This window comes from Festucalex cinctus, chromosome 15 (assembly GCF_051991245.1).
Source record: "Festucalex cinctus isolate MCC-2025b chromosome 15, RoL_Fcin_1.0, whole genome shotgun sequence".
NCBI classification, from domain to species: Eukaryota; Metazoa; Chordata; class Actinopteri; order Syngnathiformes; family Syngnathidae; genus Festucalex; species Festucalex cinctus.
Window position 1 is genome coordinate 14,905,320 of NC_135425.1, and position 20,048 is coordinate 14,925,367.

The 20,048-nt window shown below is 37.1% G+C and overlaps 1 protein-coding gene and 1 long non-coding RNA gene across 3 annotated transcripts in view; one reads left to right on the forward strand and one right to left on the reverse strand.

Annotated features, from left to right (window-relative positions):
• Window positions 1-5,205: 5,205 nt before the first annotated feature.
• LOC144002511 (uncharacterized) overlaps window positions 5,206-20,048 on the reverse strand; it is a 47,736-nt gene continuing 32,893 nt past the window's right edge. For both annotated transcript variants that reach the window (XR_013278760.1, XR_013278759.1), the window contains exon 4: window positions 5,206-5,346. This is a non-coding gene — a long non-coding RNA (uncharacterized LOC144002511). The remainder of the gene's footprint in view (window positions 5,347-20,048) is intronic.
• Window positions 5,972-20,048, forward strand: part of LOC144002510 (transmembrane protein 132C-like) — a 40,232-nt gene continuing 26,155 nt past the window's right edge. Inside the window, exons 1-3 of the mRNA XM_077497812.1 lie at window positions 5,972-6,252; window positions 9,108-9,981; window positions 18,948-19,094. Coding sequence (XP_077353938.1) covers window positions 6,183-6,252; window positions 9,108-9,981; window positions 18,948-19,094 — 1,091 coding nt within the window. The 5' untranslated portion in view covers window positions 5,972-6,182. The remainder of the gene's footprint in view (window positions 6,253-9,107; window positions 9,982-18,947; window positions 19,095-20,048) is intronic.

Consider the following 20,048-nt stretch of genomic DNA (forward strand, 5'->3'; position numbering starts at 1 on the left):
CAGAAAAAAAAAGCCTTACTATACATGGTCGTTTTTTTGTTGGAAAAAAAAGCCTTACTATACATGGTAGTTTTTTTGTCGGAAAAAAAAAAGCCTTACTATACATGGTCGTTTTTTTGTCAGAAAAAAAAGCCTTACTATACATGGTCTTCTTTTTGTCAAAAAAAAAAGCCTTACTATACATGGTCGTTTTTTTGTCGGAAAAAAAAAGCCTTACTATACATGGTCGTTTTTTTGTCAAAAATAAAAAAGCCTTACTATACATGGTCGTTTTTTGTCGAAAAAAAAAGCCTTACTATACATGGTCGTTTTTTTGTTGGAAAAAAAGCCTTACTATACATGGTCGTTTTTTGTCAGAAAAAAAAGCCTTACTATACATGGTCGTTTTTTTTGTCAGAAAAAAAAGCCTTACTATACATGGTCGTTTTTTTGTCGAAAATAAAAAAGCCTTACTATACATGGTCGTTTTTTGTCGGAAAAAAAAGCCTTACTATACATGGTCGTTTTTTTGTCGGAAAGAAAAAGCCTTACTATACATGGTCGTTTTTTTGTCGAAAATAAAAAAGCCTTACTATACATGGTCGTTTTTTTGTCAGAAAAAAAAAGCCTTACTATACATGGTCGTTTTTTTGTCGGAAAAAAAAGCCTTACTATACATGGTCATTTTTTTGTCAGAAAAAAAAGCCTTACTATACATGGTCGTTTTTTGTCAGAAAAAAAAAAAAGCCTTACTATACATGGTCGTTTTTTTGTCGGAAAAAAGAAGATTTACTATACATGGTCATTTGGTTACACTCAGCCTGTGATCGAACCCACAAGCTCAGTGTCAGAGTGTAGACACTCTTCCACTACACCACAGGGCTGTTAGTCTGTTTACTGGAAAGAGGAGCAATGAGTTTAGTAAGTATGACTAGGAATTTAAAAAAAAAAAAAAAAAAAAAAAAAACCCTTACTATACATGGTCGTTTTTTTGTCGAAAATAAAAAAGCCTTACTATACATGGTCATTTTTTGTCGGAAAAAAAAAGCCTTACGATACATGGTCGTTTTTTTGTCGGAAAAACAAAAGCCTTACTATACATGGTCGTTTTTTGTCGGAAAAAAAAGCCTTACTATACATGGTCGTTTTTTTGTCAGAAAAAAAAAAGCCTTACTATACATGGTCGTTTTTTTGTTGGGGCTGTTAGTCTGTTTACTGGAAAGAGGAGCAATGAGTTTAGTAAGTATGACTAGGAATTTAAAAAAAAAAAAAAAAAAAAAAAAAAAAAAAAAAAGCCTTATTATACATGGTCGTTTTTTTGTCAGAAAAAAAAAAGCCTTACTATACATGGTCGTTTTTTTGTTGGGGCTGTTAGTCTGTTTACTGGAAAGAGGAGCAATGAGTTTAGTAAGTATGACAAGGAATTAAAAAAAAAAAAAAAAAAAAAAAAAAAAAAAAAAAAAGCCTTACTATACATGGTCGTTTTTTTGTCGGAAAAAAAGCCTTACTATACATGGTCGTTTTTTTGTTGGAAAAAAAGCCTTACTATACATGGTCGTTTTTTTGTTGGAAAAAAAGCCTTACTATACATGGTCGTTTTTTTGTCTGAAAAAAAAAGCCTTACTATACATGGTCGTTTTTTTGTCAGAAAAAAAAGCCTTACTATACATTGGGGTTTTTTTGTCGGAAAAAAAATCCTTACTATACATGGTCGTTTTTTTGTCGGAAAAAAAAATCCTTACAATACATGGTCATTTTTTTGTCGGAAAAAAAAGCCTTACTATACATGGTAGTTTTTTTGTCGGGAAAAAAAAGCCTTACTATACATGGTCGTTTTTTTGTAGGAAAAAAGAAGACTTACTATACATGGTCGTTTGGTTACACTCAGCCTGTGATCGAACCCACAAGCTCAGTGTCAGAGTGTAGATACTCTACCACTAGACCACGGGGCTGTTAGTCTGTTTACTGGAAAGAAGAGCAATGAGTTTAGTAAGTATGACTAGGATTTATATATAAAAAAAAAAAAAAAAAAAAAAAAAAGCTTTACTATACATGGTCTTTTTTTTTTTTTGTCGGAAAAAAAAAGCCTTCCTATACATGGTTGTTTTTTTGTCAGAAAAAAAAAAGCCTTACTATACATGGTCGTTTTTTTGTCGGAAAAAAAAAGCCTTACTATACATGGTCATTTTCTTTTTTTTTTTTTTTTTTTTTTTTAAAAAAGGCCATACTATACATTGTCGTTTCAAAAACCAAAAAATAAAACACCTTACTATACATGGTCGGTTTTTAAAAAAAACATAAAAAACATAAAACGCCATACTATACATGGTCGTTTGAAAAAATAAATAAATAAATAAATAAAACGCCTTACTATACATGCTTGTTTTTTTTTTTTTGTTTTTTTTTAAAAAACAACAACGCCATACTATACATGGTCGTTAAAATTTTTTTTTTAAAAATTGGCTTACTATATCAATGGTCATTTATATTTATAGTGTTTGGTGTGACCCGGCCGGGGTATTGAACCCACGACCTCCCAGTCTCAAGGTGGGCACTCTACCACTTCCCCACTGAGCTGGTCTTTGAGAAAACAAAAAAACAAAAAAAACGCCTGACTATACATGGTCGGTTTTAAAAAAAGAAAAAAAACAAAAAAACAACAACAAAAAAAACGCCATACTATACATGGTCGTTTGAAAAAAAACAACAACAATAACAAAAAACGCCTTACTATACATGGTCGTTTTTTAAAAAACAAAAAAACAAAAAAACCCCCGCCATACTATACATGGTCGTTTAAAAAAAACCCCACCATACTATACATGGTCGTTTTCTTTCTTTCTTTCTTTCTTTTTTTTTTTTTCAAGGCCATACGATACATGGTCGTTTCAAAAAACAACAAATAAAACGCCTTACTATACATGGTCGTTTAAAAAACAAAAACAAAAACAAAAAAAGAACGCCATACTATAAATGGTCGTTTGAAAAAAAACAAAACGCCTTACTATACATGGTCGTTTTCTTTCTTTCTTTCTTTTTTTTTTTTTTTAAAAAGGCCATACTATACATGGTCGTTTCAAAAAACAAAACAAAAAAAACGCCTTACTATACATGGTCGTTTTAAAAAAACAACAAAAAAAACAAAAAACGGCATACTATACATGGTCGTTTGAAAAAAAAAAAAAACGCCTTACGATACATGGTCATTTTTTATTTTTTTTTTTAAAGGCCATACTATACATGGTCGTTTCAAAAAACAAAAAATAAAACACCTTACTATACATGGTCGTTTTTTTTTTTTTTTTTTTTTTTTTTTAAAAAGGCCATACTATACATGGTCGTTTCAAAAAACAAAACAACAACAACAACAAAAAACACCTTACTATACATGGTCGTTTTTTTTCGTTTTTGTTTTTTGTTTTTTGAAAAAAAGGCCATACTATACATGGTCGTTTAAAAAAACAAAAAACAAAAAATAAAACGCCTTACTATACATGGTCCGTTTAAAAAACAAACAAACAAAAAAAAGGCATACTATACATGGTCGTGTGAAAAAAAAAACAAAAAAACCCCGCCTTACTTACATGGTCGTTTTTTTTTTTTTTTTTTTTTTTTTTTTTTTTTAATGCCATACTATACATGGTCGTTTGAAAAAAACAAAAAAAAACAAAAAAAAACAAAAACAAAAATGCATACATGCTTGTTTAAAAAAAAAAAAAAACGCCTTTTTTTTTTAAACATTTTACTATATCCATGGTCGTTTATTTTTTGCGTTCCCTCGCAATCTTTGCGAGGGAACGCAAAATGTTTTGCGAGGGAATGCAAAGTTTTTTTTTATTTCTACCATGTCACCTTAGGGGCTCCGTACAGTATTGACATTTTTCTAATTTCGCCACCATGGTATTAAGAGGCATTTTAGTCCTCACTGAAGACCCAGCTGTCAAAAGCACTGCAATGGAGAAAGGCAAAGAGAATGTGCAGCACTGTAATAACATTTCACTGGTTAAGTTGAAAACCTTCAAGGACTAATCAACAAGTGAAAAATAGCTCTGAGTCTGTTTGAATGACTAAAAGTGCCCGAGCATGATTTTTTTGATAATGACACTCCACAAAGACAACCTCGATTATATAAACTGAAGAAGTAAACAGTAAACAACCGCTTTACAGACTGCATTCACTTTTCAAACTTGAAGTCATTTGGAGTCCTTGGAATGTTTCTCGAAGGTACACGCTGTATATATTCCCCAACAGCCTCTGCAGTGAGACAAAGAAGTCTTTATTTACCAATAATGTCTGCATGGGCTCCTGGCACCTTGTTATAAAAGTGTCCCTGAAGCAGGTGCAGGAAGCTCGGTTTGGCACAGCTACTCTCACATTTAAAAAAAGAAAAAAAAAAAAGAAAAAAAATAGTTCGACTGAGGGAATGAAGAATTAAATTTGAGCAAGCAAACTGGACCAGCAGTACATTTTGGACATTTTTTTTTTGTTTCCAACCAAGGCAGATTAAACACATAGACCGAATTATTATTATTATTATTATTATTATTATTATTATTATTATTATTATTATTATTATTATTATTATTATTATTTTAATTATTTTTTTCACACTTTAACCGATTTAAAAACAAATGTCACAGATCACACATTACTACTACTACTACTACTACTACTACTACTAATAATAATAATGATAATATAAAATAATAAAAATCATAAAATAAAATAATAACAATAACAATAACGATAATAATAACAATAATAATAATAATAATAATAATAATAATAATAGTAGTAATAATAATAATAATAATAATAATACTTATTATTATTATTATTATTATAAGACTTTATATTGCTCCTTCCCGTGTGTGTACCTTGGCCACATGGGGTCAGTATAACAAAAACATAACGCGATAACGGTACATGGAGATGGACTCAGCTCCTCAATTAGTAACTGTCATTCTTGTCAGAGGATAAAGCATATATGCCTATGTGTATTATTATTTTACCTGTCTACACCACCTCCGGGATACGACTTTTAACGGAGATTATAAACCAGGCTGAGTCCCAGATCCATAAACAACCTAAAAATGTATCTTTTTTTTTTTTTTTTCCATTTCCATTTTAAGGTGACCTGATAGTTTTGTCCACAAGAAGTGTGTAGAAGACACTCAGCAGAACATGGATCTAAACGGTGTCACATGACTGTCAACTATTATTTTTCTCTCATCTGCAATTGCTGCCAAATGTGTGCCGTCATATCATCGAGGCTTAAGCTTATACCTGCACCCATCTGCTCCGTTCTGCAGCATCAGACATGATCCCCTGCGATGCCGATGCAGCATGAGGATCTGTGGATGACATCTGGCAAAAAAAGGGACAAATTATGCCTGTGTAACAACGATTGAATGGAATGGATGAAGCGCTTTTGTTGGTGACAAAATAACTACAGTACTTTGTAGTAGTAATTTTAGAGTGTATAAATCATTTGTCATGATGGCAAATTTCAAGCATAGTAATTGTCAGGCCTTAGGGCAGCACAGCACCCTACTGAGGGCCGTTACAGCTTTATATGACTGTATGACATGTGAGATATGTAATAACATAGTAATAAAATAGTAATAAAGGAGTCAAAGCAATTGTTAAAATTCAAGCATAGTAATTGTCTGGCCTTAGGGGATCACAGTGCCCTACTGGGGGCCATTGCAATTTTATATCACTGTATAACATGTGAGAACTGTAATAACATAGTAATAAAACAGTGATAAAAAAAAGTGTCAAAGCAATAATGGTATAATGTGAATTCAATCCCTGGCATGGAATCATGTTCATCATTTGTTAGATCAAATTTAAAATAACTCACAGAGAAACCACTGATCCCTTTGACCTCGTGTGCATTTAATTTGCTCGCAGCTCTTCCTCCACCCACGTGGCCCGCCGTTAATCTGACAAACTGCACATGTTTACTGATTTCGGCCATGGGAACAGTCCTGCCTGGTGCTGTCCTGCCGTGCCAGCCGGGGTCGTGCAACCTCACTTCTCTCTCCTGTACCTTTATTTTTTAACCCACCATTCAAAAAGAGAATTATTTTTATGGATTTTTTGTCACTATGAAAGGAAACTACTAGTATCCATAAAGTTGTTTTTCAGTTTTTTTTTCTATCACTGCACGATACCAGGGATTCTCCAGTCTTGACAAGATGCTTAACTTTCTCCTCCGTCTCATGTCTCCAGTGGTGACAGTTGCTGTGCTTACTTCCGTAACAAAGGGTAAGTCAATTATATGTGAATTTTATTTGCATTTACACAGCTAGTTGAAATCATTTATCACAACTTGTAGGGTCCAGTAAGAAAATATGGTTGCTTGCTCGATAAAAGGCTAATGGTGTTTCTCCTTTAAATGAAATTGATGTGTATGGAGAGGCCTGAAGCATTCCATCTACTTCTCCGTGAAAAGGTACATCTGAAATGGCAGCACATGTGTCTCACTCTGGTACCAGCATCATGTCAAATGTTCCATTTGGAGACTACTTGGGCTTAACCACGTGCCTGTACAGTGGTAGCTTGACTTACAAGTGACTAGATTTTTTATTATTATTATTATTATTATTATTTTTTAGGTAGGAGCTAATTTGTCTTAAATTGAGAGAAAAAATGAGTACAAAATTCTAGCTATGGTGGAAGCATACAGTTTGTGAACAATTTATCACAAGATGCCAATGTTTGTTTCTAGCTGCTTTGTGAAACTCACGGTTTAAGTTTACTAAACTAAACGGAATGGAATTAAACTAAACTAAACTAAAACGAAAGATAACTATATGCTACATATATATAAAAAAAATCCACATTAACTTTGTCTTTCAAAAGTCTGCTAGCTTAATGATAATGAAATTAGCATTGCTGTTGTCGTTATAAATCTCTAAGCCAGAGGTGTCCAAACTACGGCCCGGGGGCCATTTGCGGCCCGCCGTCCATTTTTCAGTGGCCCATGACATATGCTAAAAAGGGCATTTTACTCAGTTCAAATAAAATAATCAAAACAAAAATGTTTGGAATTGGTCAAAGTAAGAAGTTAGGATATCGAAAAACAGGTGCCATTAAAGGTTATTTTAGTTAACTAAAACTAATGAAAAAACTAAAATTCAAAAAACAATATTGTTACCGAAATAAAATAAATATGAAAATGCTTTTTAAAAACCGAAAACTAACTGAAACTACATTTTATGTTTACAAAACTAACTAAAACTAACTATAATCGTAGCAAGCATTTACTTTGTTTTAGTCTTTGGTAATTAATTTCATGCATGAGCCTTTGGGGATGATTTTAAATGTGACTTTTAGTAGATTTATTTTGATATAAACCGGATAATGAAAAAAATAATGATGTTTGAAAGTATTTCACACAGAAGTGACGTCATCGAGCAGCAGCCAATGGAAAAGCACCTTCAGATGACGTTGCTCCCATGGTGTTTTTTAAATATTGCGCACAAGTAATACACTTTTTTTTTTTTTTTTTTTTTTACTAAATACTAATACTAAAACTAACAAACTAAACTAAAACTAAGCATTTTCTTTTAAAGAACTAAACTAATAAAAACTAACAGAACCAGCCTAAAAACTAACTAAAATGAAACATTCTAAAACTATAATAACCCTACTGCCATATTACAAATAAATTGATTTATATACTGTAGCATTTTTCTAAATATGAAAAAGCACAAATAAATTATGTGTACAATTTTTAGGACTAAACACAATTTCATTATGTGGCCCTTGCGTCCTTCTGATTTTCTGTATGTGGCCCTCAAATGAAAAAGTTTGGACACCCCTGCTCTAAGCAATAGAATTTATGGACAAAAACAGTGCAGCAACAGCAGCCAGTGCATATAACAATGCTCAGTAGTATTCTTCTGTCAAAAGCGACTAATATTGCTTATATAAGCTTACTTGAGAAGGTCTTACTTGTTTCATCATTAAAGCTACATTTGTAAAATGTGTCTCCTGGTAGCCAAGGTGCGCATACATGAATGAGCAGTACAATGCCGACTGAATTCATTCTAGAGATTGTATTAAATTATGTCTGGAAGCCTTCATCATTTGCACCTACATTATTCCTTGCATGATTATATGCCGAGTGTTTTGAGGTTCAAGTAGAGTAACGGAACAAAAACAAATTGTAAATCAAGGCACCATTTTATTCGGACTTTTTGTGCATTTTTGCCATCACAAATACTGGAAGTGTGATCACTGCATTTGTGGAAAGAGACAAAACGTGCTGGTTTGAAAACTCTTATGCCTTTTGTCACAATTTAGTTTGACGCCTTCAGATGCTGCCACTTGGAGAATGCCAAGCTGGGCGGCTGCCCATGTCCCAAGTAGGAAGTGAATAGTGGTGTTCATGTGATGTCAAAAGTCAAGGAGCTGTCATGTTAAGTAGAGGGGAAAAAAAGTCATTACCTCAATAAAGTCTGACTTGAGAAGAGAACATCTTTTGTTCTTATTGAAATGAGAGTGGTTCTACTTTTGTTGTTGTGCCATTTTTTTTAACATCACATTCAGGGCAAAGGTTCATCTAATTTCCTGGTTCTACTTTTGTCAAAGTACTCAATTTCCTGTTTGTCTCACTTTTCCATCTCGAGTGTTATTTTCTTCGCATTTTCCATTGCAGGGACTACGTGAGGGATTGTCATTGCGCTTTAGTCTCAGATGAGCAACATGACCCGGTCACCTCCATCATTCCGACACCCACTTCACCCGCATACAGTCTCCATTTCCAACAAAATTCCAGCTTTTGTTTGTTTGTTTCCAGTTTGTTTCGGCTTGAAAAAATGACGGACTGACGACAATGGAAGTCTGCCCGAGGCTCTGACGAATGACAGACCGGCAAATTTTTTTGAATTGCCCACCCCTGGGTCAAATCTCCTTTCCATCCATTTTGTATTCTGCTTATCCAGTTCAGGGTTCTCCAAGTGAGCTGGAGCCTATACCAGCTGACCATTCACTCTCACATTAACCCCGTCACGCCAAGTGGGAACTAAAACCACGCTGCTTGTACCAAACTCCGGCGAATGTATCACTACCCCTGAGTGACCTTAAAATCTTTAATTCTACTCTTTTTCTTCCAGATGTTGAGAGCCAGGAGATTCCAAAAGACACTCAGACTTCTACTCCACTACCGGTTTATCCAGCAGTCAGATTTCAGGTCCTCAATGCTGATCATGTGATTCTGAGACAGGACAGTCCTGCGCCACTGGGGAACTCAAGTCTGAAGGCTCACGCACAGACTTTCCTCATCACGGATCCAGGTCCTGGTTTACTCCGGCCGGCTGTTAATGCCTCATATGGGCCACTCAGTGTGGACGCCCCCATACCCGCAGAGCTGCTCCTAAATGGGCGCAGGATCGTGCCGGTCATTTTAGGACGGCAGGTTCGCTCCTCATCCCCGGTCGTCAAGATCCTCTTCCACATGCCTCGTGAAGTTGGTGGAGATCAGGAAAAGACAGAGGAAAGAGCTCATTGTGTGACAGCTTACGCCTTCTGGGGGACGAGGGAAGTCCGGGGGGCATGCCTGGTCTCACCAGATCGGTTCTGTGTGGCGCAGTTGAAACCCGAACCAGCCTGGTTCAGCTCGTCAACTCCACCCGGTGGCTCCAGCAAAGAGGCAGGGCGAACAGAAGCGGCAAAGAGGCTTCAGGGGAATCTCGTGGAGGTCTACTTCCAGAGCCGCATGGACCTGACAAGACAGTGTATGCCACAGGATAGCCTGCAACGAGTCGGAGTTGGACGGGCGGGGGTCCAGGAAGGGTTGGGAACACCCTTGAGAAGGATCGGAAGTGTTAACCTGCTTAAAACTCCACCTGGGAATGCAACCTTTTTTCGTCTGAGATTAGGGGGGAGTTTGGTCATCCAGACTCCTTCCAAGCCCCTGAAGTCTGATGACGTTGTGACTTTTTACGTCTTCCTGGCAAGTACATCAACCTTGGAGAGTTTCACACTTAGGTAAGAAGGATATTTTATCCACATTCTTCAATAATAATAATAATAATAATAATAATAATAATAATAATAATAATAATAATAATAATAATAATAAACTAACTTGCTCTCTCAACTTTACACAATTGGTAATTGAACCGTGTGTACGAGAGAAATGATTGAGACAAAATGGAGACGATGTTGAATATTTGCACTTGCGTATGAGTAGAACGTGACAAAGAATAGTTTTAACTCAACTTAAGTCGTATATAGTGTTGTTCCGATACCAATACTGGTATCGGCAGAGGTGCCGATACTGCATTAAAACAGTGGTATCGGTGACTACTCACAAGTAACATGCCAATACCATTAATTCTAACGCTAATATAGGATTTTGGATGCAGCATCTTGTGACTTGCTGGTGCACGACATTCACTGGTATGTGACATGTTCACTGCATGCCAATCTAAGATATCATATTGTCCCTTGAATGCTCTGAACCAATGGCGGGACAGCTTTTTCATGTTGAGGAAAAAAAACCTTAAGTATCGGTATGGTATCGGTATTGGCCGATACTGCAAAGCTGGGTATCGGTATCGGGAGCCAAAAAACGGTATCGGAACAACACTTGTCGTATAGCAAGAGGTGAGCATTCCATCAGTACTACAGTCTGTTTTACTGACGAATGACAAGAAACTGTTAAAAAATAAAGAAATAAAGAAATAAATAAAATAACGGACTAAGCACTGACAGAAGTGGAGTTTTGTCCACAAGTTTAAATGTCACTAACCGTGTCAAGTACCGACTAACCTCTCAATTTTTCACTGGTGGACACTAGTTTTGTTGACGAATGACAGACTGACGGAATGCCCATCTTTGTCTGTCAGTCCTAAAATAGTAGTGATGAAGTGGTGACTAAAGCACACTTAAAATAAAATGACAGACTCACGATTATAGTTTGGTTCGGCTTGAGAAAATGACAAAGAACAAATGAAGGATCAGTAAAATGTTTTTAATTGACCATCTCTGATAAGTCTAATTTAGCTCCTAATGAATCGACTTCCTTTAAACTCTCGAGGGGTCACCAACTCTGGTCCTCGAGTGCACAGTCCTGCATTTTATTTTATTTTTTTAAGATGTTTCCCTCCTACAGAACACCTGATTCAAATGATCAGGATCGTTATCAAGCTCATGCAGAGCTTGCTGGTGACAATGCTTTAAATTCTGTAGATGAATCCAATACTTTGTACAGTGTAACAAATATCCATGAATCCCATGGAGGTTTACGGGTTCAAATTTTCATTTGTTGTCCAGATAGGAAGGAATTTGCCTGTCAAAATGATTCCAATGGCACAATTCCACGTATCATTAGAAAAGTTGGAGCAGACACGGTAACTATGAGTTCTTTAGTTATGTGACTGCTGTGGAGCAAAGCAGGCTCGTATTACTATCCTAGAAAACGGCGTTTATTATTTTTCTTTATTCACCGGAATTTTTCAAACCAAATGCAGCACAAACTGTTGAACGTACTGGGACAATTGAGGTATCAAAATGTGCGGCACAATCTGACACGGCGGGGAATTATTTTTTCGTAATTCCAAGTTACCATGGTGACGCAATCCCCCCCACCAAAAAAAAAAAAAAAAAAAAAACAACACCAAAAAGTCCCATGGGAATGAATGGAGAAGGGGGAAACGACCTTCAAAACAAGCACCTAGGGATTAACAGGAAGTGACTTGATTTCAATAGGAAGTGACCCGGAAGTGACCTGATTTCAACAGGAAATGACCCAGAACTGACTTGATTTCAACAGGAAGTGACTTGATTTCAACAGGAAGTGACCCAGAAGTGACCTGATTTCAACAGGAAGTGGCCTAAAATCAACAGGAACTGACCTAATTTCAACAGGAAATTACCCAGAACTGACTTGATTTCAACAAGAAGTGCCCTGATTTCAACAGGAAGTGACTTGATTTCAACAGGATTTGGCAAACTGTTCAGTGCATGCGGCTTTCCACCTTGCAAGAGTTCGCAGTCACATCCAAAATTTCCGCGGAAATTTTTCTAGTTTTTGATTAGTAGCACTGAATAAAAACAGCTTTATTAACTTCCACAAAGGATTTTAAAGGGATATGCCAAGAACATTAAATACTGGTTGTGATCCAGTGCTGAACAGTCATTGTCGAAATGAGTGAGATTCACTGTCCTTTCGCAACAGCTCACAAAAATGAACCAGGAAGTTGCCTACTTGCTAGCAAACTAAAAGAAAACCACATCTTACCTTTGCCTTGTAGGTTATCTGGCACAATGTTTACTCTCTAAAGACTTAGGATGTAAGAGTTGACCTCTTCCCTTATTGCAACTCTTTGAATCGATTCTTTAACACCTGCAGTGTTTTCCAAGCCAGATGCGATGTGAAAAGAAATCATGTTGAATCACCGGGACGTTGTGAGCAACATCATGAGCGATGGACTCCATGCATTTAAATGGTTACTTGCGGCATTTAAATGCTGATGGGGCTTGACATGAGTGCCACCAAGCCTGCCGCTGCCTGCCAGTTACTCCGCCTTCATAAATTACTGACATGTTTGATCCTGTCGAACGTCTCAGTTAGTTGGGGGAGTTCTCGAGAGCGCTCTTCCATAAGCAGGGACATAATTGGCAAATGATTCACTGGTTTTCATATCTCGACATCCCGCCAACCTCCCAGCGATTTCTCTGGGTATTTGACTCCATGAATAATGTATCTTGTTTCATGGAGCACAAAAACAAACATCTTTCCTGATCCTTTGGGTAAAAGTGAAGGTAATATAGAATAAGAACACAGAAGTGCAATCTGTTCCAAGATTCTGCCGGCTGCCTCCTGATGCACATCACTGTGTAGACTTGTGGAATTCTTATTAGAATGCTTCACATCATGCTTTTCTGGCTTTTCTCTTCACTCAGCTTTATCTATATATAATCTAATCCGTGATATCACGCTGCAAACATAATCTGCGGGGAAATGGAAAGACATGCAAAGATATGTGTATTAATCCATGGAAACCAAGTTAAACCTGCACTTGTGTCAGTCCCACTGACCGTCTCCAACACAAACACACTGACCCAGTGACCTGATGCAGCTCAGCGTCCGTCATTAAATTGGGTGAAGCGACGCTGACCCGCAAACTAAATCTGCCTTTTTTTCGCTGTGACTATTTGGATTTTTATCCTCTTCACCTGAAATCCCTCCCCCTCTGAAAATCCTACTTATTGACTATACAAGTGAAGTTCCTCCGTTCGGGTCAGTGCTTTCAAGTCCTTGTCTGTCTGACCTAGTGCCACATCCAGAATGAGATTGGCCCAGAGTCCCACACTTAAGTCCGAGTGAAGGCTCGCTCTGAGGAGCTTGGCAAAGTGATTGATAGGTCCTGGGAGAAATCCCTGCTCCACTTCATGTCTTTGGCTGAAGATTGAGTCCTCTCCAGCGGGACTTGGCCAGATTATCTGTGGCCCTGATTGAAAATGAATCAAGAGGTTAACCCTTAAGGGTAGAGATGATTTGAGCACGCTGTGAGGATTAAGCGGGTGCATCTGTGTGCGTGTTATATGTGCGAATTCATGCATGTTCATGTCCACCTGTTAGGCACTGCAGGATGCGTGAAAGCACGTCTATTTTTAATATTATCATCAGGCGCATACATTTTCTACTGGACACCTGATTGGATATTATGTTAGCATGGCATTGAAAGAAATCGTTAGGAATTTAGCTACTATTCGGGAGGGACAAGTAATCGTACAAGCTCTGTCTTGGCATGGCGACCCCAAATCACCTATCCTAGCGATCTACAGTATAATATAGGAGTTTTATGGAATGTTTGTATAAACCTATGGTGACCAGACGTGCCATTTTGAGCCTTGTGTCCCGAATCTCAGAGAATTTCGCCAGTCCATTGCAGGGTTAGTTAGTTTGTTCTAATTAGTGTTTTTTATTTTTTATTTTTTTTTATTTATTTTTTTAAAGTTGTATTAATTTAGTTTTAGTTTTAGTTAGTTTCAGTATTAAGTGTTTTTGTGTATTACTTGTGCGCACTATTTAATAAACACCATGATAAAAAAAAAAGAAGCTAATTTCTTACTGAATGTTGCAATTCCGCTGAGTTAAAAAAAAAAAAAAAAAAAAAAAAAAAAAAAAAAAAAAAAAAAAAAAAAAGCAGGCTATCCGAGCCATTAGAGACAAAAGCACGAAACATTATCGCCTAGGAGCGACATCATCTGGTGGTGCTTTTCTATTGGCTGCTGCTAGATGACATCATTTGTGTGCATGTGACACTTTCAAACGTCCTCATTCCGGTTAATATCAAAATAAATCTACTTAAAATCACATTTAAAATCATCTCCAAAAGCTCATGCATTAAATTACTTATCAAAGACTAAAACAAAGCACATTTTGGCTGTAATTCTAGTTACTTTTAGTTAGTTTTATAAACATAATATGTAGTTTTCGGTTTTTAATAAAGCATTTCCGTTTTTATTTTATTTCCTTAAAGGGATACTTGACTCATTGAACAATTTTCAGCAGTGAAAAGTTAATATTTGGTCCAGAATGAATTTGATAACTTCATTATTATCCTTGCACAATTGAATACCTTTAAAAAGTAATTTTTCTACTCGCTGTTGACTGATGATGACATCACCTGTGTTGAGGAAGTAAGTAGCGGCCAATCATGGCTCACCTGTTTTCTGGGTACGGTCAGTAAACTGAGCCACAATTGATCGTTACCTACTTCCTCAGCACAGGTGATGTCATCATCAGTCGACAGCAAGCAGAAAAAATACTTTTTAAAGGTACTAATTGTACATGAACAAGCACAAAGTTACCACATTAATTAGAGACAAAATATAAAATTTTTACTACTGAAAATGGCTTAATGACTCAAGTATCTCTTTAGCGAAATTGTTTTTTGAATTTTAGTTTGTTTTTTCGTTAGTTTCCGTTAACTAAGATCAGCTTGGCCCATTGCTTTATCCCACTTTTACGCAGGTCTTTTCCGGCATCCCCTTTTTTGTTTGTTTTTTGTTTTTTTTTGTTTTTTTTGTTTTTTTGGTCCAGTCAGAAAGCCAAGAGTTTGAGTCATGTATATGTCAATATCACACAGGTGTCATAACAATTCACACAATCAAACAATTTAACTTAAATTCCTATTTACATTCACTTTTGCATGCTCATTCTCATACACAAATCGCTAATTGCTAGCAGGCATGTTTTTGTCATACCGTAATTAGAGCTATTTTCTGCTTCCTGCTGGGTGCCGTAGTGCAATAAAAGTTGTGAAACACTAATTTGGAGTGGAAAGGTGATTCGAATCAAGACAAAGCGTCATTATAAAACATTTCAAATGAAAAAAGTGAATACACCGCTAAAACCCTTTGCGGGAAAGTCGTACTTCCTTAAGATACTTTTTATGAGCTCCAGTTGACAAACAGGAAAACAGACTCCAAGCCATAATTCTAATCTAATAATACAGTGAGGGCTTGTACACTAGATATACCTTCTCGCACTCCTTTGGGGCATTACATTAGAAAAGTGACTCGTTAAAGAGTTTGAGAAGTTTTGGAGAAGTGACAAAACTTTCATGATCCAGACATACTGAGTTACTGCTCCCAAAAATGTATTTAAAAAAAACAACTCCTCTCATTAAGAGTGGAAAAAAATAGATTTTCCTTTACATTAATCAGCTGATTAAAAAAACTAAACATTTGTAAATTTAATGTATTGGTAATCTGTTTTCTTGATGTGTTGGATTAAAGCATTTTATGCAGTATATACTTGTCATTTTTCAAGAACTTTTGCCTGTGGCTGCATTGCCTATTGATCCACAAATTGATGTCAGCCCTCGTCCGGTGTCGGATGAAATGTTAGCGTTTGTACGTCCGTTCATTTCAGTGCTTACTTGCTGTAGTTTGTCTATGACCTTGACCCAGCCGCTTTACTAATTGATTGTTCTGCTTAGGACTGTTTGATTGCAAAACATTTTGACATTTTTGGGTGCATGCATGCGGTTGTACAGTACAAACTGCTTGTTACTGTTCTTATTTTGAGGACAATGTTACAAATGTGGATAGTTTATTCAACTCAAATTCTGAAGAAAAAAAGCAACACCTTGTACATATGTACTGTATATATCAGAATCAGATGGAAGTATGTAAAAACACAAGAAAAATAGCAATGACTAGCAGATTGAGAAGCCTGGCAGTTTGCTAAATTAGCGCCCCGGGTTTCATAAAAAATAAAAACAAGAAAACATGAGGTTGAAAGGATGAGAAAAACAACAAAACAAGACCAATCTGTGCTCATTTAAAAAAGGGGAACACTCTGGACCTAGGAAAAAAAAAACTCCGAACAGCAAGATAAGGGTGGGAGAGGAGCAGAGCAAAATGTCCGCCTTTGTTGAGAGCAAAGTCAGAAATGTGTTATTTTTCTCTACTGTATATGTGACCTGCAACTGGCCAAGGGTTAGGCTACACAGCTGACCCACAACTCTAATGAAGAAAACAGTTGGATTGCATCCAAAAATATATTCATATGTTTGTATTTTTTTTAGTTTTTTTTATTTTGGACTCCATTTGAATTAATATATATAAAAAAAAAATGCACATTAATGACAGTTAAAAGCAGCAACAGTGATTTGTGTTAAATAGATAGATTAGATAGATTAAGTTGATAGATAGATAGATAGATAGATAGATAGATAGATAGATAGATAGATAGATAGATAAGCTAGGTAGCTAGCTAGCTAGATGTATTACAACGCTAGCTAGCTAGCAGCTAGATGTATTACATCGCTAGCTAGCTAGCAGCTAGAGAGAGAGAGAGAGAGAGAGAGAGAGAGAGAGAGAGAGAGAGAGAGAGAGAGAGAGATAGATAGATAGATAGATAGATAGATAGATAGATAGATAGATAGATAGATAGATAGATAGATAGATAGATAGATAGATGGATAGATATTTTTTTGTGGTTTGTTTGTGTTTGTTTTTGTGTTTTAAAAAATGAGAATATGTTGCACTCTCAGGCCACTACAGAAAGATGAAAAAACAACAACAACAACTCTTCTGACAGTTAAATGTTTGACAGAGAAAGAGAAAAAACGATTGTGAATTAAAGGATGGTTTGGAAAACAGACATAACTTCAGTGTCAGCTCTTGGTAAGAGAACCTCCGTCATCAAGTGACAGTTTGGATGTGCAACACAATTGTTTGCTGGCCTCGATGTTTCCCCAAACGATTCAATCAGACGTGCTGAAGCTTGAGTGGGCTGCTCTCGACTCCCTGTGGAACATTTCCAGCTCTTCCCTGAATCCTGGCCATGATGAAATTGGCTTGTTTTGGGAGACAAAATGACACGTGACTACACACATCATAACTTTGGATCGGAATCATTTCATGTCTCCCAAATCACTTCGGCGCATATGGCTCAACGGCCCGGACAATGATGTATTCCCATAATGCATCAGGACTGTTGTGATGTAACAGCCAGACAGAAGCTTGATTGCTCTATAAACTCAGGTGTCTGTTGGACCCCCCCGGGACATTTGCTTCCATTCATATTAGTCATCATAAGCGTTGTCAGTGCTGCATCATGTGTCTGAATGTGATTAACTCCTACTTCTCCTGGGGCCAACAAAAATGAATGCTAATTAATGCTAATTCTCAGTCTGCCCGCAGCTTGCAAATCATCTGTTTGTTGGTTACATCAAGCTGGAGAAAAATAAATAAATAAATAAAACCTAACAGTCCATTTGTGAGAAACTAATTGTCTAATTTTGTTTAATCATTATTTAATTGTTCCGTTAACCACAATTTTTGGAATGGAGAGTTGAATTTCACTTTACTTGAAAAGGTGATCTGGGCCTGTTTGCAGTCTTGTTTGGATCAGTTTGGCCAAAATATGAACTTTCATGCACCAAAGACTTGGAGTAGTGTATAACTATCTGATAAAATGTGACAAAAGCGTGGAAAAACATAAACAATAGTATAGCAGTATTGTGTAGTGATGTTATGACTTAACCAATTAGCAAAACAGCTAACAATTAGCATTGAGTCATGAGCGTGGGTACACTTTATACCAGGGGTCTCAAACCTTCTGTCCGGGGGTAATTTGTGGCCTGCACGATGATATTTTATGGCCCCCTACTTGGCATTTAAGTATAATGTTAGTGTGACCTCTATTTTTTCATTTCCCTGGGCATTAAATAAAAAAAAAATCGCTTATGGGCTAACATAGCTAAGGCTCATGATGGCTTTCTGTGAAATGTAATCCAGAAGTGGAAGGAAAAGATATCCTGTCACCCAGTCCCAGTCATGTGTTTTTCACAACCTGACATGAAGAGAAAGGTTGGCGACGAAAAGAGCCAGTTTCAAGAAAAACAGGAGACGCGATGTTTTTTCATTGGACATCCTGACATGTCAACAATGCAAAGCTGCTTTACAGGTTTGACTTCTGTGGACTGACAAAAATGCAATGAGGAAATGCTGATATATAAATATGGACATTAATGTCAGGCGGGTGCGTCAATTAATTTTGAACGTCTGTCATTCAGCAATCGTCAATAGTCGGGACACACTTCCGTCATCGTCAGTATTTCAAGCTGATCCGTCATCCGTCGATTGCTCAGCAAAATGAGCGTATGTCATTCGAAGTGGGCGTCATTGATGGAATGCCAAATTAATTTTTTTATGATTATATTGACGGACGAAAACCCACTTCCATCATCACAAAGTTCATCAATTTTTATAAGTTTCCCGTCAATCGTCAACAAAATCAGCGTCCGTCAATGACGTATTGACGGACATTCCATCGATATTTATGGAATGCCCACCGCTGATTATGTCACCACCAGTTTGATGCGTTGAAAGAAGGAGGCCTTAAGGTTGATCACATGTTTCAGCCTTAAGAAGAGAAAACAACTACTTTCCCATTCGATGTTTTCATATCTATTTGTTTACTGCAGGGCCACAGTCAAGCCGGGATTGTCGTTCAGCACAGTGCGGCCCAGTGACCCGATGCTGTGGGATGTCAAGGCAGAGCCCGGCAGAGTCGTCATCCCGAACACAGTCTCAGTTGTTTGCCAGAGAAAGGTCGCAGTCACAGCAAAGAGGTCGGTGCACTACATTTGGATTACATTGACACATTGAGCTAGCGGTAACAGATTTAATAAACATTTTATCTAAGAAATGTCTGCTTATTTCTCCTTGGGAAAAGTTGTTTGTACACCGAATCGATTTGTTACATTCTTATCAGTTTTTGCACCCCTTGAGACCCTTTTACTGTTCATTATGTACATGTTGACAGGCAATTACCGACTTAGAAATGTCTCTAAAATCAATGCCGTCATTATGATCACGCCATTACCCTCACAGTACGGCGTGCTGCTGAAGTGCCTCTAATTTCATTTGCTTTAGAGTTAATGATTATTTACATCATAATATATGCTCACATTAGTGCCATAAGCTTCACATTATGCATCTCTGCCCAGCAACCTCCCGCCCACGCAGACCGAACAAGCGAGCGGCCGGCCGACCACCCATCGTCCGGCCCGACCCACTTATCCGTAATCATCCATAATCACGGCTCCGTTATCCAGGCTTAAGCGCTTGCACGTTCAGAAGGGGAGGATTAGAAAGGAGAGATATTCCAAGTTGTGTCCCATGTGCTGGGCTCACCAGGACAACACTCCCTCCCATCCATTCACACACGCACACACACTGGAGACTGAAGTGATATGTCGGACGGTTTAACATCCTACCCACCCCAAAAAGCTTTCCAGGAAAAAGGGGCAAAACCCCTTCTATGTTTCTTTTCTCAATCTCACCCATACTGGCGCAGACAGTCTGGCCAGTTGCAGCAAAGCAGCTAAATCTACCTGACTCCGTTTGAATTATTTAAGAAAATATATCTTACCTTACAAAAGCTCATTCACAGCCAGCCCAGTTAAAATGACGTCGAGAGCCGTCACTGGCAGCGAATAAGTTAAAAAGCTTTCTAACATATGATGTGGTTTTAGTGATGAATGTGAAATGTCCCGAACAGCTTTGATGTCTAACATATTTCA